A 19230-nucleotide genomic window follows, 5' to 3' on the forward strand; every position below is an offset into this window, starting at 1 on the left:
AACTTTGAACTGTGCCCCTAAGTCATACTGACCACTGGTCCTCTCGGTACTGAAGTTATTAATGGCAAGAGGAAAAACTTGTTTTGTTAGGGAAAATAGAGAACCTTACATCTTAGTTTGGTAGCTTCTTTACAGATGTGCATTACTTTCCATTTAATTCTTTACCCAGATCCTATGGCAAGCTCAGTTTCCAGGCACATGCACTAAGGTAGGTGGCTAATAATTTGGTCTAGAAATTAGGGAAAGGAGAAGCTTGAAAAGAGTGGTGTAAATTCTAACTCCTAAGTCGCAGGAAGCTGAGGGGAGACAGCAGAGAGGAAGTGAAAGAAACTGTTTTGTCATCATGAGATAACTGTTCATTGCTCTTTAAATGAGCTCTTTAAATGTGAACTGATCTGATTTTCAATCCCAGCTCTTCCAGCTTGGACTGACTGTACCTCTCCCTTTCTTTATCTCGGTAGTGAGATTCACCAACCTCATAAGGATTAGTGTTATTACTTCCACTCTTGGAAAGACTCCAGTCACTAGCCCTGGAGAACTCTTGTTCTAGTCATTCAAGAAGAATCAGAGTCAAAATCAAAAGGCTCTCAACAGGTAGAAACCTACCTGATAATAATGGGGGGAGACAGCAAGAGAGCAGGCAAAGACACTGATATTTTATACATTATCGAGAGCTTTTTTTCTTCAAAGCTTCAACTCATTTGAAGATCAGACGTCACTCACCATCAAATCCATTTATAGAAAGCCAATTTTGCCATTCTGGAGAACAGGTTTGGGAAATGGAGGTACATTAAAGTCAAAACATGTACCTAAATTTCCATCATGGACTGGGAACAGAACTGTTGAAGAATCTTTATGCCACCTCCCTGACAGTGCTATCCAGCTAGATCTTACTACCTCTAGAGCTATGGAAACAATGAATGGTGCTGCTGTTGAAACTGTAAGTTCGTTGTGAGCAGGGAATGTATCTGTTATATTGTTGTGCTGTACTCTCCCAAGTGCTCTGCACACAATAAGCACTCAATTAATATGATTGGCTGATTGATCAAGTTGACTGAAAAGTTCAGATGAGACACCAGCTTCTCTGTGCCTGGAAAAATCAATTGACATTAAGATTCACAACTTGAAAATGATCCAATGAGGAAAAATCGATTCTTAATTTAAGCCCCTTGAAACTTTTGGGAAAGGGGGTCAGTAGCATGTCTGTTCCAATTAAATCCTGAACGTTTATTTTCCCATTATTTCCATCTATTTTCATGACCCAAACATGAAGCCTGTAGGAACGGAGTGTAAGATACAGCATGTCACTGGACTGAGTCTCTCATCTCATTTGTATTTGAGGGAACATTAAGAGGGTCACTTTGACTTCAGCTGGAAAGCTGAATCCTGAGCAGCACTAGCTGGTTCACAGCAGAAGGAACTTGGAAGTATTCTTGTGAAATAGGTTTATGTATTTGAATATTTATACATCTTATTTATCAACCTTTTTTCCCCCTCTGTTCTTTAAATGTTAACCAAGATCCTTGTTCTGTCTGTTCATTGAGTTTTGGTGAAGGCTCATATTTAGGCTCTAATCGGTAAATTCCCAATATGAGCACCCAAATTTATGGGATTTGTTGTGGGGTGCCTGAGGTTAACCAATTTATTTTAAAGGGTAATTGATTCACAGAAGGTCCTAGTTAAAATTAAGGCATCAGACAGTCTGTGATTTTCAAAGTTATTGTTAAACGATAAAATGGATTCCCTCGTCTTGGGTTCTTATTCTAGTATGCTAGCAAATTGGAGAAGATGGTACATAAGGAATGGGGAATAATTTCACATTTTAAAAAATCTTGCTCTTATGAATTCCTCATTTCAGTTTCAGGAAGCAGGACAGAAAGATTTAAAATATTTTGGAAGGAATCAAATAAACATATTTATTAGAATATTTCAGATTATCTACAAGCCTAAGAAAACTATAAATGTAAAAGAGGATGATAATGTGGCCTTGTATTTGACATCCTTAATATCAACTAAGGAGGCTAATCATTTCCATTTAGATGAGTCAGTCTGAATGGGACACCACAATTTGAAAACCTGCAGCCAAAGGGTGACAGAGTAGTCCCACCCGCTATGGAGTTCTCCCACTGGAGTTCTTCTTGGTAAGATGATCTAGAAGGTCTGAAATACTAAAAAAAAAAAAGCAAATAGCATGAGGCATGAGGCTTCCTAGTTTGATGTGCAGAAACTGTTTAATAAGGCCACTAAGGCATCATTTACTGAAATGGAATACAGTCAACTCTCAATTACCCACGGTAATGGAGGGGAGAAGTGATGCAGATAATACAAACAACAGATAACGCAAAACATTTAGGCAGTGGGAGGGGGGGATTTAGGAATTTTCTAGTTAATGGAACAAGGGGGTCCTAGAGGTAGCCACATTCAATCATTCATTCATTCATTCATTCATTCAGTAGTACTTACTGAGCACTTACTGCATGCAAAGCACCATACTAAGCTCTTGGGAGAGTTCAATACAACAAGAAACAGACACATTTCCTGCCCAAAACAAACTCTGTCTAGAGGGGGAGACAGACATCAATATAAGTAAACAGATTTGGGTGCACTCAACATCCTAAACTGTATAAACCTGACCAGACACCTCTAGCATCCATGTTTATTCAATTGTACTTTTGAGGGGGCTACTGGTGTAAATATTTTTATGTTTGTCTTGCCTGTTGAAGTATAAACTCCTTCTGGGCATGGAATGTGTCATTTTATTCTGCTCTTCCCTAGCACTTGGTACTGTACACTGCACCAAATGGGCGCTCAGTATATATGCTATTATCTGAAACTGGGGGCTTCTCCTAACCCTGCTTGTTCTTCTCAATATGGGAGCTTCAGTTATTCTTTCCTCTACCCTCTTCCCTTTTTCTTCACTCATTAAACCCTATCCTCCAGGCTTCCGGCCAAAAGCATGGGAGATTGGGAGTGGCAGCTGTAATGGGCACAGAGATTTCTCCCAGGCTTCTGAGCATCACTAAACTTTCTTAAGTCAACCATCTAAGAGCTGCTATATAATGGTAGAGTCGCTATGAATCGGAAACAACTAGACGTCACTTGATAAAATGAAATGCCATTGAGTCCACTCAGAAGTCAGCATTAGTTTATGAACCATTTCTTAACTTCTCTGTGCCTCAGCTACCTCATCTGTAAAATGGGATTACGACTGTGAGCCCTATGTGGGACATGGACGGTGTCCAGCCCAATTAGCTTGCATTTACCCCAGGGCTCACAAAACTGCCATAGTGTTATCAACTATCTTCTGAAGAACAAAGTTAATGGGCCCTCATCTAGAGATCCTTGAACATGACCAAATATTCTCTCTGGTTATAAAATGCTATATGATGTCCTTGAATTCTACTACCTAGGCAAAGAAATAGAAAACTGAATCAAGAAGCTGGAAGATTAACAGAAATATTATGCTATTAGCAACCAAACCTCTCTATCCTGGAGAGACTCCTTTTGATCACAGGTGTCATATATGACTTCTTGAGTGGTTTCCGGCTTCTAGTGTTAGCTCAAATCCATGGTTTATATTAAATGGCAAATCAAGATCACAAAAATGAGATCCTAAAATGCAGTTGGAGCAATGTCCATTGAAATAAATCTTTGCTGGGCAGGCACATGAGAAGAAGGTATTATAACGAGATCTCCAAGCAACTGAAGTGATGTGAAATGGGGATACTATAGGCAAGGAGGGCAACAGAAACATTTTAAAGATAATAATAATAATTATATTGATGATAATAAGTGGCATGTGTTAAGGATTTATTATGTGCCAAGCACTGTATAATGCACTGAGGCAGATACAGTACATGCAGATAGCTGGTAGTCACTACTCCACAAGAACAGGTTTTGAATTCCCATTTTACATATATAAGCACAGGCCTGGAAGTAAGAGGACCTGGGTCCTAATCCTGGCTCAGTCACTTGTCTGCTGTGTGACCTTAGGCAAGTCAATTCACTTCTGTGTCAGTTCCAAAATGCGAAGTCAATATCTCTTATTCCTCCTACTTAGCTTGTGAATGCCAAGAGGGACCTGATTATCTTGTATCTACCCCAGTGCTTAGTACAATGCTTGGCACATAGCGCTGAACTGAAGCCACAATAATTATTATTATATAAGAATAATTCAATCATATTTATTGAGCACTTACTGTGTGCACAGCACTGTACTAAACACTTGGAAAATACAATTCGGCCACAAATAGAGACAATCATAATGATACATATGAAGCACTTACTACGTGCCAAGCACTGCGTTAAACACTGGGGTAGATGGAAGATGAACAGGTTGGACATAGTTCCTGTCCTACACTGGTCACAGTAGGAGGGAGAAGGATTTAATCCCCATTTTAGCATTGAGGAAACTGATGCACAGAAAATTTAAGCGACTTACCCTAGGTTACCCAGCAAGCTGATGGCACAGCCAGAATTAGAACCCTGGTCCACTGACACCTGGGCCCATGCACTTTCCACAAGGCCATGTTGCTTGTCATGTAAATTGAAGATTGTCTTGTCTTATGCCACAACGTCTCCAACTCCTAAGCGACGCCATGTACACATCTCTCCCAGAACGCCCCACCTCCATCTGCAATCGTTCTGGTAGTGTGTCCATTGAGTTTACAACTGAATTATAAACTTCAAAATGTGGCACACCTGAAGCTTCTAGATGACAATACCAGCAGATGGATCGGCCTGTATCTTAAAAATGGGGTAATTCTTTTAAAGGAAGAGTTTCAGGGAAATCATAACAGCAAAGAGTAGAATTGAACAGTTCTGTCTCCACAGATATCAAGTAGAACAGCACAGCAAAGTCACACAGTGGCTCCTCAAAGTGACTGAGACTGTGGTCTTGTGAAGCAGCGTGGCCTAATGGAAAGAGTGAGAGCCTGGGAGTCAGAGGACCTGCGTTCCAATTTTTGCTAGGCAACCTTGGGGAAGTCTCAACTTCTCTGTGCCTCAGTTAACTCATCAATAAAATGGGGATTAAGCACCCCAATCTGCCGTGAGACCTTGGGCAAGTCACTTAACCTCTCTGTGCCTCAGATACTTCATGCATAAAATGAGGATTAATAGGGAGCCCCATGTGGGAGGTGGATTGTGTACAACCTGATTAGCTTGTATCTACCCCAGTGCTTAGTATAGAACCTGGCACATAGTAAGCACTTAACGAATACTGTTAAGAAGAAGAAAAAAAGAATCTCTTCACCCTCCTGCACTATCTCTGACCCAAAAGGACGGCTCCACGTATACATGTCTGGAGAAAATATATGTTTATACACACACACATGTTCCCCACTAAAATCAGCAAGGCCAGAAATAAGCTAGTGGGCTTCTCCTTCCAAACATGGACCATGTTACTGGTGGCCCAAGCAATTGGCAGTTCTCTCCTGTAAGGCTCCCAGGGAAAACAGTGAGTTCACGTGGGATTGAAAACCCTGAGGATGAGGTACTTTGGCACCACAGCTAACAACTGATTAAAACCCAAACTGAGAAGTAGTTAAAACACGAGGTTCACAAGCCTTTGGGAATCCCAATTCAGTGACTCCAGACCCAGATGAAACGCCGGGAGCCAACTGCAAACCACACAAGTTGCTGAAGTCGGCAAAAGGGAAAGGCTACTGAGCTCACAGAGCAGCGGAGCAGAGATGAGGTGCGGACGTAACAGGGAATCCTAAGAGCAGCTGCACGTGGAACGTCCTAATGAGATTCGAACGTTGGCTAGGGGAAGTGAAGAGTCATGGAAGACTGCTCACCTGCAGAGGTAAACAAGTCAGTCTGTCTCAGTGCCCAAGAAAGAAGAGAACCCAACTCTTTGTTCCCCTGGCTCAGAACTGTTCTCTCTTGGATGGCCCCCTAGATCATTACTTATTATTAACAACTGATGAATTTCTTTGCTGAAGGGGCAAGCAGCAGCTACTGCCTGTGAGATGAGATTTGTCAGGAGGCTCTCTTTCTTTCTTACACCCCTAGAACTTCAAAGAACTGCAAGAAGGTGTCAGGTGCAGCTTGCTGCTTCCTGGCAGGGAGATGCCTAAAGCACCCAGGACCACCACCAGTAAAGGTCCACAATCCCCTTCAAAGTCCGTTCCAGGATTTTAACACCCTGAGATAAGCAAGGAGGTTTGGCGCATTCCTTGGTGGCACCCAGGGTAAAGTGGGGGGTTTGCTTTTTGAAACCGACCAAGGAGTCAGAAGGAACTGGGTTCTAAAGCTGGCTTCACCACTTGTCTGTAGTCAAATGTTAGGTGAATCACTTCACTTCTCTGTACCTCAGTTACCTCATCTGTAAAATGGGGATTAAGACTGTGAGCCCCATGTAGGATGTGGACTGGGTCCAACCTGATTAGTTTGTATGTAACCCAGCTCTTAATATAGTGCTTGACACAAAGTAAGTGCTTAAAAAATACCATTTTAAAAAAAAGGACAAAGAAGGTTTTTGAGTTGAATCTTCAATCACATGCTCTCAAAATTCTAGCGGCATCCTTCTTGATAACAGCTTGGCTTGGGGTCATCTTTGAGACATGGATAAAAGGTCATTTTCTTATTTATAATATAGAAAATGTTGAACCTGGATTAGCTGAATAACTACAAAAAATAATTAAAATGGTATTGGTTAGGTGTGTAGTCTCTGCTAAATACTGGGGTAGATCTATCATAATTATTGACTTCATACCGTGTGCAGAGCACTGTACTAAGTGCTTGGGAGAGTACAACACAACAGAGTTGGTAGACACATTCCCTGCTACAAGATAATTAGATCAGACATAATTCCTTTCATTCATTCAACTGTAATGATTGAGCACTTACTGTGTGCAAAGCACTGTACTAAGCACTTGGGAGAGTACATTATAGCAACAGAAAGACACATTCCTGACCACAAGCTCACATGGGGCCCACTGAATAAGGGGGAGGGAGAAATTTCATCCCCATTTTCCAGAGGAGAAAAATGAGGCCCAATCAATCAGTAGTATATACTGAGTGCTCACAGTGTACAGAACACTGTCCTAAGCACCCAGAGAAGCTAATGACTTGCCCAAGGTCACAAAGCAGATCCAGAATTAGAACCCAGGTCTCCTGACTCCCGGGCCACTAGCCAACACTGTCTCTCATGAAGTCCCTGGAAAGGGGAATCTGAGCTGAAGAATCAAAGGCAAGAAATCTGGGCTATTGCATGCCGAAGTGCGGTGGACATAGGCCAAATCTTCACTTCTCTGCAACTCAGGTTTCCTAAGGGAGCAAACTGGGGTAATTCAAATTTGCAGAGCTCTCCATTCCTCTTGGCTGGAGATGCTATTTTAAGTCTGTGCTATTATTTATCACACCACCTAGCACACTGTGGGGTGTGAATTCCCACCTGGACCCGCTCCCCCGCGCCAAACTGAAAAAGGAAAGAGAAGGGGGGGAAGAAAAAAACGGTAATGATCTATGTGTGGGTTGATTTGGGGTACAATTTCCCAAGGTGAGCAGCTGCATGCCTGCTGTGTCGACTGTCTCCCCACCCCTCCCCATGCCCCCAGATGGCGATCATGGGGGTGCAGGCCCACGAGTCTGTCATGGACAGCTGTGACCCAGAGTGGTCTACATCAGCGCTTGGTCATCCCCACTTTGCAAGGAAACTGGACCAACCAGGGGTTTTACAATGAACCAGGAAATCCCTGGTGTCCCAAGATTTGACGGCAAGACCGACTTGGTCACAGGTGGGATCCCTTTGTGTTATCCAACACAACTGGAGAAAATCAGGTTTCCTTTCTCTAATCCTGACTGCCTGTTTTTTTATTTATATTAGTGTCTGTCTTCCCCTCTTGACTTGAAGCTTGTTGTTAGCAGGAAGTATGTCTGTTTTTCATTTTAGTGTACTCTCCCAAGCCCTTACTACAGTGCTCTGCACCCAGTAAGTGCTCAGTAAATACAGTTGACTGACTGACTGACTGACTGGTGAGAACTATAACACCAGAGTGATCTGGAATCAAAACGACCTCTGAAGATATCGGAGTGGAGACCTGAGCAAGGAAGTCTGTGATTGGATTGATTCCCGAAGTACCAACTGAGCACTGGGCAACAATAACAGAAAAAAAAACAGAACACATGACAGGGAGCTTCCGGCAGGCTGGAGTTCCATCAGCTAGTCAGGCTAGCCTCCAATCACGGATGATGGAGTCCCGGGTCCTCAATCATAATAGTGTGGCATGCAACTGAGGCCGATCTGAAGGACCCAGGTAAAGAACTCTTGAAGCTGATCAGAACCTAGGATGGAGAATAGTGTGAGCAGACTGTCTCCACACAGGAGTTCTTGGCCATGGTCTAGGATTTACTTAGGTTGGATTCCTTAGGGTAGTTGTGCTTCCCCTCAGGGGGACCCAAAGCTGACCCAAAATCTGAAAAACCCCTGAAACTAATGCACCATGCTCCAAGGAGAGAGCAGAGGGAGGGAAGGAAAGGTGGGAGGATCACCTGATCCCCAAGTCTATTTAGCTGCACTGGTAGTGCGAGAAAATTGTTTTGTGAGGTTCATTGCATCATGAGGACTCTTGGGAACACTAGAGGACTTGGGTTCTTAACCTGGCACTGCTCCTGTCCTGCTGTGTGACCTGGAGGAAGTCACTTATCTTTTCTGGGCCTCAGTTTCCTCATCTGTACAATGGGGATTAAATACCTGTTCTCCCTCCTACATTGACAATGAGTTCCCATGTGGTACAGTTTGACCCAATTATCTTGAATCTACCCTAGCACTTAGCACCCTGCTTGGCACATAGTAAGTGTTTAACAAATACCGCAATTATTATTATGATTATCATAACATCTGTCTATGCCTGTCAAAGTGAACCATGTATATCTTAGCCAAAATCTGTTCCAAAGACTGTTCTTTACCTTGTCTTCTCTCAGGTGCACTTGTCTGACCTTAAGGAAATAGGAACACTTTAGTAGCTACAGAACTGTATTCGTCGTCCAATTTGCTCAGGGTTCAGAGGAAATCTGTGGAAAAAAAATATATTTCTAGAATGGAATACCTTCACTTTAGAATCTAGAGAACAGATTTTCCCAGGCTACAGCCTGGAGGTTAGACCTATGCATTTTTTTTGGACATAACATTTAACATCTTGCATGTTCTGGAGAATACTGGCTTTGAAAGTAGCACAAAGACAACTCAATAGTGTTCTGGCCATCCAGTAGTTCGGGGAAAAAAAAAAGTGTTTCATTGATTAGAGATTAAAAGGATCAAGTTTTCCTTAAAATCCATACCCCCTAAAGGGGTGGATGAGAGCAAAGTCAGTCTTCAAATCCATTAAATCCAAATACTTAAAAATTTGAAAGCCTTGATAATTCCAAATTAGGGTAACATTTCATCACCCTCATTGCCCTTCTGATTGTATAGCACATGCATTCAGGACCATACAGGTGGAATCTAATTCCAGCCAGCAACTTTGGAGCAAGTCTTGGGGGTGGAAAGAAGGGAGGGAAATGAAGAGGCCATGACATAGTCTCATGAACTGAACTCATAATTATTGACAGAATGGATCTGGGTCAACTTCAACAAGAGGGTTTAAACTAGATCTCACATCCTCTGTGTGTTGTACATACTCCTACCTGACATGTTCTCCTGGTGGCAGGTGCTGCCTTGTGAATAATAATAAAAATAATAATTACAGCAATAAGAATAACACTAATGGTTTTTGTTAAGTGCTATGTGCCAAGCACTGTACTAAGCACTGAGGTAGATACAAATTAATCTGCTCATGAAGTTATCCATGGTCCTCCACCCTCTCCACCTCCCATACCCAAAAAAGAGCAGCCTAGTGGATGAGAAACCAACCCCATACTCAGAGGCCACAGCAACCATACTTGTCCCCTAGTGAACTGGACAACTTCCACAAGAGACTGAGATACACCCAGAAGTAATAAAATATTGGGTCCTACCTACCATGCTGAGGGCCCTCGTTTTGGCCAATGGACAGAGATGACTGTGGAGTCTACTAATCCTATTGAAGTCTCTCTCTGGCAATAAATACTACTGACTGACTGGAAGATGGCCAGGGAATGTGTCTGTTTATTGTTACACTGTATTTATTGTTACATTCTACTCCCCCAAGAGGTTAGTATAGTGCTTTGCACATAGTAAGCACTCAAAAAATACGATTGAATGAGTGGATTAGTTGACTTGACTGACCGATGGATGCCTTTCTCTCATGCAGCAAAAAAGGGGAAGGGGACACAGCATACTGAAAGAGGAAATGAGAGCTGGATAGGCATTGGCTAGGGCTGGCAAAAGTCATGGCCAAGTGGATCCAGGTCTGGGATATTCTGCGATGACTCCACCCTTTTAAATGGCCCTTTGGATCACGGAATTCAACTGCTCCAGGAGCTCAGGAAAGAACCGAAAAAGCCCACAAATGAGAAAGCAAATTTAGAGAATCACAGAACTTGATGGTCCTCTCTTCCTTTGGGCTGTACATATGTTCCTTATAAAGAAAACACAATGTGTATAGAGCTCACGGGCCTTGGCTTTTGCTCTTGCACCTTTTGGGTGGCTTCAGGGCCACCACTAAAGCGGCTGTCTCTCCCTCTATAAAAGCTACAGAGTCTGCTGCTGAGCTATTGAGAGGAATTGTGGCCATTCTATAATCTAATCACATAGTAATAAGGGGATCTCTTAAGCACTTACTATGTGGTAAGCACTATTCTAAGCACTGGGGAAGATACAAGATACTCAGGAGAGACATAGTCCCTCTCCCACACAGGGCTCATAATCTAAATAGGAAGTAGAACAGGTATTGAATTTCGCATTTAATGATGAGGTTACTGAGGTGCAGAGAAGTCAAGTGACTTGCCCAATGTCACACTAAAGGCACTTAGTGGAGCCAGATTAGAATAATAAGAATAATAAGAATAATAACAGCATTTGTTAAGCACTTAGTACGTGCAAAACACTGTTCTAAGCGCTGGGGGGAATACAAGGTGATCAGAATGTCCCACGTTGGGCTCTCAGTCTTAATTCCCCTTTTACAGATGAGGTAACTGAGGCATAGAGAAGTTAAGTGAGTTACCCAAAGTCACACAGCTGACAAATGGCAGAGCCGGGATTGGAACCCACGTCCTCTGACTCCCACGCCCTGTATTCTTTCCTGTTATCCACACTGTTCCTCAGTGTCAGGTTAGCCCTGTATTCTTTCCTGTTATCCACACTGTTCCTCAGTGTCAGGTTAGCACTTAGACTAGTTAGTGTAGTGGGCCAGTGAGCTCCTTTCTCTGAATTATCTGGGTTAATCCTGGAAATCGTCTTTCCACAGCCCACTTTCCTCTGGTTCTTGGTGCCCAACTAAGCGAAGCATCAGGTACACTTATCGGCCTGGTTGAAGACTAGACTGTAAGCTCGTTGTGGGCAGGGAATGTGTCTGCTTATTGTTGTATTGCACTCTCCCAAATGCTTTGTACAGTGTTCTGCACACAATAACCACTTATTGTGTGCAGAACACTGTACAAAGCGCTATTAACTTCTGCGTAGCATAAGTTTTCCAAGAAGCTCCACTCTGAAAACAGAAGGACAGTCTTAAAGCACTTACTGTGATCCAGAATGTTAAGAGTATAATTATATGTGAATTTTATGTAGTGCTTTTATAATTTTTTTCACATGACACCAAGTATTGGTGTATTTGTCCCACAACATCCCTTTGAGATTGGAAGTGGCAGGTATTATCTACCCTGATTTTAAAGGAGCAGAAACTGAAGTACAGAAGGTAATTTATTTTTATGTCTGTCTTCCCGTCAAGACTCTCAGCTTCTTGTGGGCAGGGATTGTGTCTACCATCTCTACTGTATTTCATCTCTCAAGGTTTGTGCAGTGCTTTGCTCACAGTAAGCACTCAATAAATTCTGATGATTGATGGACTGATTGGTTAGGTGCCAACCTACTTGCTGTATCTCGATCTCATCTATCTTGCCTCCAACTTCTTACCCGTGTCCTGCCTCTGGCCTGGAACTCCCTCCCTCCCTCTGCATTATCTGACAGGCCGTTACTCTACCGACCTTCAAAGCCTTATTAAAGGCACATCTCCTCCAAGATGCCTTCTCTGAGTAAGCCCTCTTTTCCCCTACTTCCACTCCCTTCTGCATCACCCTTGCTCTTGGATTCACCCCTTTTATTCACCCCAGCCTCAGCCCGAGAGCATTTATGTATATATCCATAATTTATTTATTTGTATCAACGTCTGTCTCCCCCGCTAGACTGTAAGCTCACTGTAGGTAGGGAGCATGTCTACCCACTCTGTTATACTATAATGTCCCAAACGCTTAAGTACAGTGCTCTGCACACAGAAAGCCATTGATAAATATGATTGGTTGATTGATTTGCCCAAAGTCAAGCAATAGGCCATTAGCAGAGCTTTCACAAAAATCAAGATTTTTTGATCATATTCATGCAATGAAAACCAAGCCCTTCATTCCTATTTGCATGATGTACAGAGTGTTCTGGGATTTTGCTCCAGGAAGGGGGTGGGTAGTTAACTGGAACAAGTGTCCCTTAGCCAAGTAAACAGAATAACCCACCATCCTAAAAGCATATACGTAAGCAATTCAATCTTCATGGAGGGATTTCAAATCTAAGGTCTCATACTCTTTGACCTAAATTCTCATACTTCAGGCAATTTCAACCAAATCTCAAACCATCCATACCTGAAAAGTAAAACCAAGAATCAAGATACTGTTCATTCTAGTACAACAAAAATACTGAGAGCTGTAGAGAACGCAGTTCAAACCGCCACTGAGTGAAGGAAAATTATGAAAATTAAGGCTCACTGAGGCAACTCCAGTTTGGCCTAGTGAACAGAGCATGGGCCTGGGAGTCAGAAGGATCTGGGTTCTAATTCTGGCTCTGCCACGTGTGTGCTATGTGGCTGTGGGCAAGTCAGTTCACTTCTCTGTGCTTCAGTTACCTCATCTGTGAAATGAGGATTAAGACTGTGAGTCCAATGTGGTGCAGGGACTGTGTCCAACCTGATCTGCATGTATCCGCTCTACACATAGCAAGCACTTAAATACCAGAATTGTTATTAGATGAGCACATGCCCTGTCCCTATAGCATAGCAGGAGACAGTCCCCCATGGTTCAGAGCAGGCAATGGAAAACCCTCAGTTGTGTGTGTGCAGAACTGCCATCCTCCAGGTTGGACACAGAGCCCTTTTCCTGCCCTGGCACCTCCACCCCTTGGCCTGGGGGAGGTGAGCTATCAGCGACAACAGGCCCATTAATGGGTTGGGGTGGGGAGTGGCACGGATCTTCCAAGGGGATGGCTGCAAATTAGCAATGCCATCCTTGCTCTAAATCTTAACATATATGATGGCATTTGTTAGGCACTTACTGTGTTCCAGGCACTGTACCAAGCAGTGGGGTGGACACAAGCAAATCGGGGTGGACACAGTCCCTGTCCCACATCAGGTTTACAGTCTTAATCCCCATTTCACAGATGAGGTAACTGAGGCACGAAGAAGTGAAGTGACTTGCCCAAGATGACACAGCAGACAAGTGGTATGCCCAGGATTAGCACCCATGACCTTCTGACACCGGGGCCCGTGCTCTATCCCCTCCACCATGCTGCTTTTTGAGCAAGGTATCTCAGCCTTTTATTTTTCTTCCTTTTTTTGGAGTTGAGAACTATTGCCCTCAAAGGTACTATTTTTTTTCCCAAGAAAATCATGATGGTGAAAAGTCTGAAAGGGATAGTCTTTAAAAAAAAAATCAACTCAAGGACAGACAGCCTAATTACTGGGAGGGGGTTTGAAGCGTACTGTTAAAGTACCTTCTCATCATCCCTCTAACCTCTTACAAATCAGTGAGGGTCTCAATGGGAGAAAGAAGAAGTGGAAATCCCTAAGGGGTGAAAACCAAGTCACTGGATTTTCTCGCCTTCTCTGGATTCTGCGAAGTACCACCGGAGGTATGAGAACCCTTCTTGAAGAGTTCATCATTCATAATTTTCCTTCCTTATTCAGGTGGCTAATAGGGGAGAAGTGATTGTGGAGAAGCGAGGTCGTCTTCCACCCACCCCTCCCCTTGCTTCATCTGAGTGGGTTCGGAGACCCCATCTGACTAGGCTGCCCTAACCCAAAGAGCTTTGGGGTTCCGACTCAGCCAACCCCCTATTGAGTGGGGTGGGGAGGAGACCAAGCCCTTTTTGGGTCCCTCTGACTTAGTTGGCCCGGAGAGGTAAGTCTCTGCTGATTGGTCAAGGGGTCAGTAGTACCATGGGTACCCTGGGTCATTAGGATTTAGTCCCAGCGATTTGGTTGGACAAACACATGCCCAGCCTGTATATGGCAGCCCCTGGGGAAATGTGAGCCCTTGATGGGTCTCTCTATTGGGCCAATGTGCCACTTTCCATTCACCACCAACCACAGTTTATGCGTCCATCCTTTCATCGAGGGGAACTCTGGGGTCTCCTGGCCCCCTGCTGGAGGACCCTTCTTGGGGAAATCATCAGGCCGGGTAGCCTAAGACTCATCGCCACACCAATGCACTGCACCCTCTCCGCTTGGCTCCCTCCGCAAAAGAATCGGATCGCCAGGCGTCTTGGCGCAGTAGGGTATTTCTCACTGCCACAGCCTGGCTTGCTCCTTGAACCACCACTATCTCTCTCCTCCAGGACCCTTTCTTCCCTCCCTCCCAAATCCGACTCCCTCCCCACCCCAAACCTTCCAAAGCCATCAGGGGTTAATGGTGTCAGCTATGACGTGAGGATCCCAATTTGCCCAGATATTTTTTTTCCCCTCCCAATCTGCAAACTCTCTCTCTCTCTCCACCTCTCTCCCTTCCTAGCTCCCCCCTTTTCTCCTCCTTCCTCCCCCCTTCCCCCCACCCCCTCACCTCCCCACCCCCTTTTTGACTTTGCAAGGAAGAGGGAAACTCTTCGGGAGCTGTAGCAACAAGAGATGCAATTTTGCCTTTGGTAGTAGCCATTCTTTCTGCATCCAGGGATTTTTCTCCCCCTTCCACGGGGTGTGTGCGCGCGTGTCAGCTTCGCTTGTGGTAGGGGATCCCTCCCTCCCCTCTTTTTCTTGAGCAAAACCTTTCCACCCCCAATAGCAGCCCCAGCGCCAGCAGCAGCAACAGCAACAGCAGCAGCAAGAGGGTGCAGAATTTGGCACTTTGGGGTCTAAAGCCAAAACCAGGGGGAGGGGGAAAAAAAGACCAGAACGAGAGGTGGGGTGAAATCTAGAATTAAATCGTATTGCTAGATAACCCACCCTCCCTCTCCCCCCCCACCCCCCACCTTCTTCTCCACCTACTCTTCCTCCTCCTCCTCCTCTTCCTCCTCGCCTCTGAAGGTGGACACAGCCGGAGCCATGCAACATCTGCAGAACCGGGTGGCAAAATAGCAGGAAAAAAAAAAATCAAAGTGAAGAGAAAGGGAAGGGGGCATTTTTTTTTCCTTTGGTACCTGCGAGATTTATTCCACGTTTCTGATTCCTTTGGGGGACGCTTATTCGTCTCTTTCTCCTGGGATTTTCTTCATTTGCCAGAGGATGCCTCTCGCTGAAAGGATGCTAAAGGAAAGGAGAGGGAGATTCTTTCACGGGCACTAAGAGAGGAGCCGATCTCTCTCTGCCCCCCCTCCCTCCCCCCCCCCACCCCCTCCCCATTTGGGGGCTTGTTTGGATCACGACCTGCCTCGAGCTCTTCTGCCTTTTTTTAAAAAAAAAAACAAACAAACCTTAAAAAAAACAAAACCCACAATTATTGTCATTTTTCATTTTTTCTGCAAGGCAATTCTTTTCGGAGGGGATTTCAGCCGATCTCTCCTCCCCTCCCCCGCTAAACATTTTTTTCTTTCCTCCATCGTGTTTGTGGAAATGTGGAGATTTCGGGCAGGCAGATTTAGTGGAATTGTGTCTGCCTTGGCGGCGCTTTGTTTCGCCTGCTGCGCGCAAAGGTAAGTGGTTTGGGGGGCTTTGGGGGAGAGGGGTGCGGGGGGTGCGGGGCTGGTGAATTCTCCCTCCCAGATGTGTGTTGCGGGGGGTGGGTGATGGTCCTTCCCCATCCTTCGCCATTCCATGGTCTGGGACCATTTGGGAAGGTGGGGGGCCAGCTCACGTAGCAGCTGGCTCGGGCTCCCCTCCGAGCCCCCCGTTTGCAAGGACTGGACATGGGTCTGGGAGGGGGTGGAGAGGGAGGGAGAGGGAGGAGGGGGGATGCAAAGGATGGAGAAGGTGGGCGGGTGGGGATGGACCAGGCGGGGAATATGGTGTCTGGAGAGGGGAGCCCCATCTCCAAATACCCCTCTGTGCACCTTTCCAGACGGCTGGCCTGCTTAACCCGCTCTGTGCAAAGCTTAAAACCATCCTTCCCAATCCAGGCAAAGTCCACAGCCCTGGGGCAGAGTGCCTACACACACACACACACGCACGCACACACACACACTCATCGCCCCCTAATATGTTCTTGTGAGTGCACCTACATTCAAATATATTTAGAGGCATTAATTCCAACTGGTGTGCGTGCGTGCTGTTACTATCTATGGCAGCACCAAAAAAAACAAAAAAATTCATGCAAATACCGTTAGCTAACCCGGTCACTAGCTGGGTCCACGTACTGTTATTCCCTGACTTGGGCACGGATGCATACAGAAAAAAAAATTGGGGAAATGTAGCTCCATGCTCAGGTGGGGAGAGATCTATCGCCTTCATAAACCGAGTTAGGTTAGTATGGAAACCTATTTACGTCCATGGACGATCCATCAGTTTCCATCCACGTACTGTCGATTACATGCCTGCACAAGGTTTTGGATGCATAGGTGGTGGATGTCTAAGTTACGTACAGATTGCTATATATAGATCTGAGAGATACACTCGGTATCAAATTGTTGCTCATGCCCTGATAATCATGTAGCATTGCTCATACTTATATTCGTTCACACAAAACTCATTAATTTACATATCGTTAAAATTCATATGGTTGACTTAGTCAAAGGCATGTGTGTGTATTCATCTACAAATCGGATCGTTCCCTCATGTCTACTGAAATGTATGTACATAGGTGCCTGGGCACAGGCTGCTTCTAAGCATTTATCTGGATATGAAAATTTAAACATTAAATCACTCTACATATAAATCTATTAAGCAAGCAACCACTTAGATTAGCTTCATGAAAACTAAGGCACAAGCACCTTGTGTACAAAACTTTTTCTGCCACAAATACATGTGGTCAAAATCTTGAATAAACATCATCAATAATGTATACTGTACTCAGAAATAGAGATCGACGAACTGAGATTTAATCATACTTCACTTATACAAATATGTACCCTCCTCTGAGGACCCAAAAGCACATTTAGATGCACCATACAATCTGTATTAAGTAATCCTAATTAAATACCCATAAATATGAACACATATCACAAAAGACCTCGCCAGAAGCACGCATGCATGTATAGGTAGATGGAGAATAAGAAAATATATACCTTTATAGTAGCCAAATTCAAGTCCATGCATGCTTTTTTATTTTAATGGTATTTGTTATGCACTTATTATGTGCCAGTCACTGTACGAAGCCCTGGGGTAGATAGAGGATAATCAAGTCGGACACCATCCATGTCCCATATGGGAATCACAGCCTTAATCCCCATTTTACAGATGAGGTAACTGAAGCACAGAGAAGTTAAGTGACTTGGCCAAGGTCACGCAGCAGACAAGCAATGGAGCTGGGATTAGAACCCAGATCCTTCTGACTTCCAATCCCGGGCTCTTTCCACCAGGCCATACTACTCCTCAGAAACACAAGCTAGAATCCACACACTCGTCTCTCCCCACCACCCCCCGGCAGCCTTCCATTCATTAAGGCAAACACATTTTGCACCTCTGAGATAAACACTGAAATTCACATTCCCAATGATCCAATTGCCCACTCTTCTCTCCCATGAACCTATGAAATGATGCCTTCCTACATAAACTCTCAAGAAAACCACAATTCCGCCGAAAGCTGCAGTAAATCCACAGATTGTTGACTGAGATGCGAGCATACAATCAGACCCAAGGTAGACATCTAAAACACGAACCCTGATATACACACTGGGTGTGTAAACACATGGATTCCCAGACTGATGCTTGATCACATACTAGGGTTTCATGGGTATAGCACTGGGAACCCAGAACCAGAACGCAGACTTGGGGGCATGGGGGTGGGGGCGTCATCCAAATTGGGACATTTCCTGTAACTTCTTTCCAGCAGATTTATAGATTCATACAAAGAGATGTGCATGTACTGGGAGACCACAAAACCCCCAACCCTAAAGTGACACCAAGCCCAGACAGCAGGGGTAACGTGTCATTGCAGTTTCAGAATCCACGCCGGTCTGCTATAGGAGACCCAGTGGATTGGAAGATATCTGTGGATTTAAGGGATGGTTTTTCTCTCTCCAACACATCAATCTGCATCTAGACACAACTGTTTCTATGTTTACTCCAAGCACCCTAAAAAATAGATGTGCTAACCTATGATGCTGAGCATTTGAGGTGTGCGTATGTGTGTGTTGGGGGCGCATTCTATACTTAAAAATGTGAAGATTCTTCATTTGGGTTCCTTCTTTTTTCCTGATACTTCCCTCCCAGTTCCTGTCTTATTTCTCGGGGGTGGGGGGTTGGGGGGTGGGGCATATGTGTGTGTGTGTGTGTGTGTGTGTGTGTGTCTTTTAAATGGTCTTTAGATAGTCACATTGGCATACAGCGCTAATAGAGACCACCTAGGCTGCAGAGTGATTTCAGGGGTGGGTGGAATAGCTCTTGGAAGGGAATAATAATGATCCAGGCACTTTGAGGCAAAGATGGTCTCCCCATACTCTTCCTTTTTCTGATGCTTTGAAGATACTGTGAACCTTGTTGATAGCATTTCACAAAAGCCCATGAGACCCACATCAAAAATACATATTCTGAGAATAAAGGAAGAAGGGGGAAAAGAAGCTGTGTGCATGAAAGAGAGAGAGAGAGAGAAGGAAGGTGTTTGTGTACACACACACACACACACACACGTGTGGGTGAGAAAGAAGGTGAGAGTGTAGTGGGAGTAAATGCATGTACGGTGCAGAGAAATTATGCCAGTCTGTTTGCCTGTGTGTTAAGCTTTGTGTGTGTGTGTGTGTGTGTCTACAGAATGTATCAGTGGAGGAGAAAAAAAAGTATATTTAGTTAAAAATGGGGAAAA

General features: G+C 44.4%; 1 protein-coding gene and 1 long non-coding RNA gene across 11 annotated transcripts in view; one reads left to right on the forward strand and one right to left on the reverse strand.

Moving 5' to 3' along the window:
* Positions 1-19230, reverse strand: part of LOC120638447 — a 99987-nt gene that overhangs the window by 61359 nt on the left and 19398 nt on the right. For 7 of the 9 annotated variants that reach the window (XR_005660113.1, XR_005660114.1, XR_005660110.1 and 4 more), the window contains exons 2-3: positions 15476-15581; positions 8917-9021 (exon numbers count right to left, since the gene is read on the reverse strand). This is a non-coding gene — a long non-coding RNA (uncharacterized LOC120638447). Of the gene's footprint in view, positions 1-1969; positions 2169-7577; positions 8293-8916; positions 9022-15475; positions 15582-19230 lie in introns of those variants that run through there. The other 2 variants (XR_005660111.1, XR_005660118.1) reach the window with 2 other exon arrangements.
* LOC100083721 (gamma-aminobutyric acid receptor subunit beta-4) overlaps positions 15685-19230 on the forward strand; it is a 131603-nt gene continuing 128057 nt past the window's right edge. For both annotated transcript variants that reach the window (XM_029067648.2, XM_029067649.2), the window contains exon 1: positions 15685-15967. In XM_029067648.2, the coding sequence (XP_028923481.1) occupies positions 15888-15967 (80 nt within the window). In that variant the 5' untranslated portion in view covers positions 15685-15887. The remainder of the gene's footprint in view (positions 15968-19230) is intronic.

Source organism: Ornithorhynchus anatinus, chromosome 6, assembly GCF_004115215.2.
Source record: "Ornithorhynchus anatinus isolate Pmale09 chromosome 6, mOrnAna1.pri.v4, whole genome shotgun sequence".
In the NCBI taxonomy this organism is placed as follows: domain Eukaryota; kingdom Metazoa; phylum Chordata; class Mammalia; order Monotremata; family Ornithorhynchidae; genus Ornithorhynchus; species Ornithorhynchus anatinus.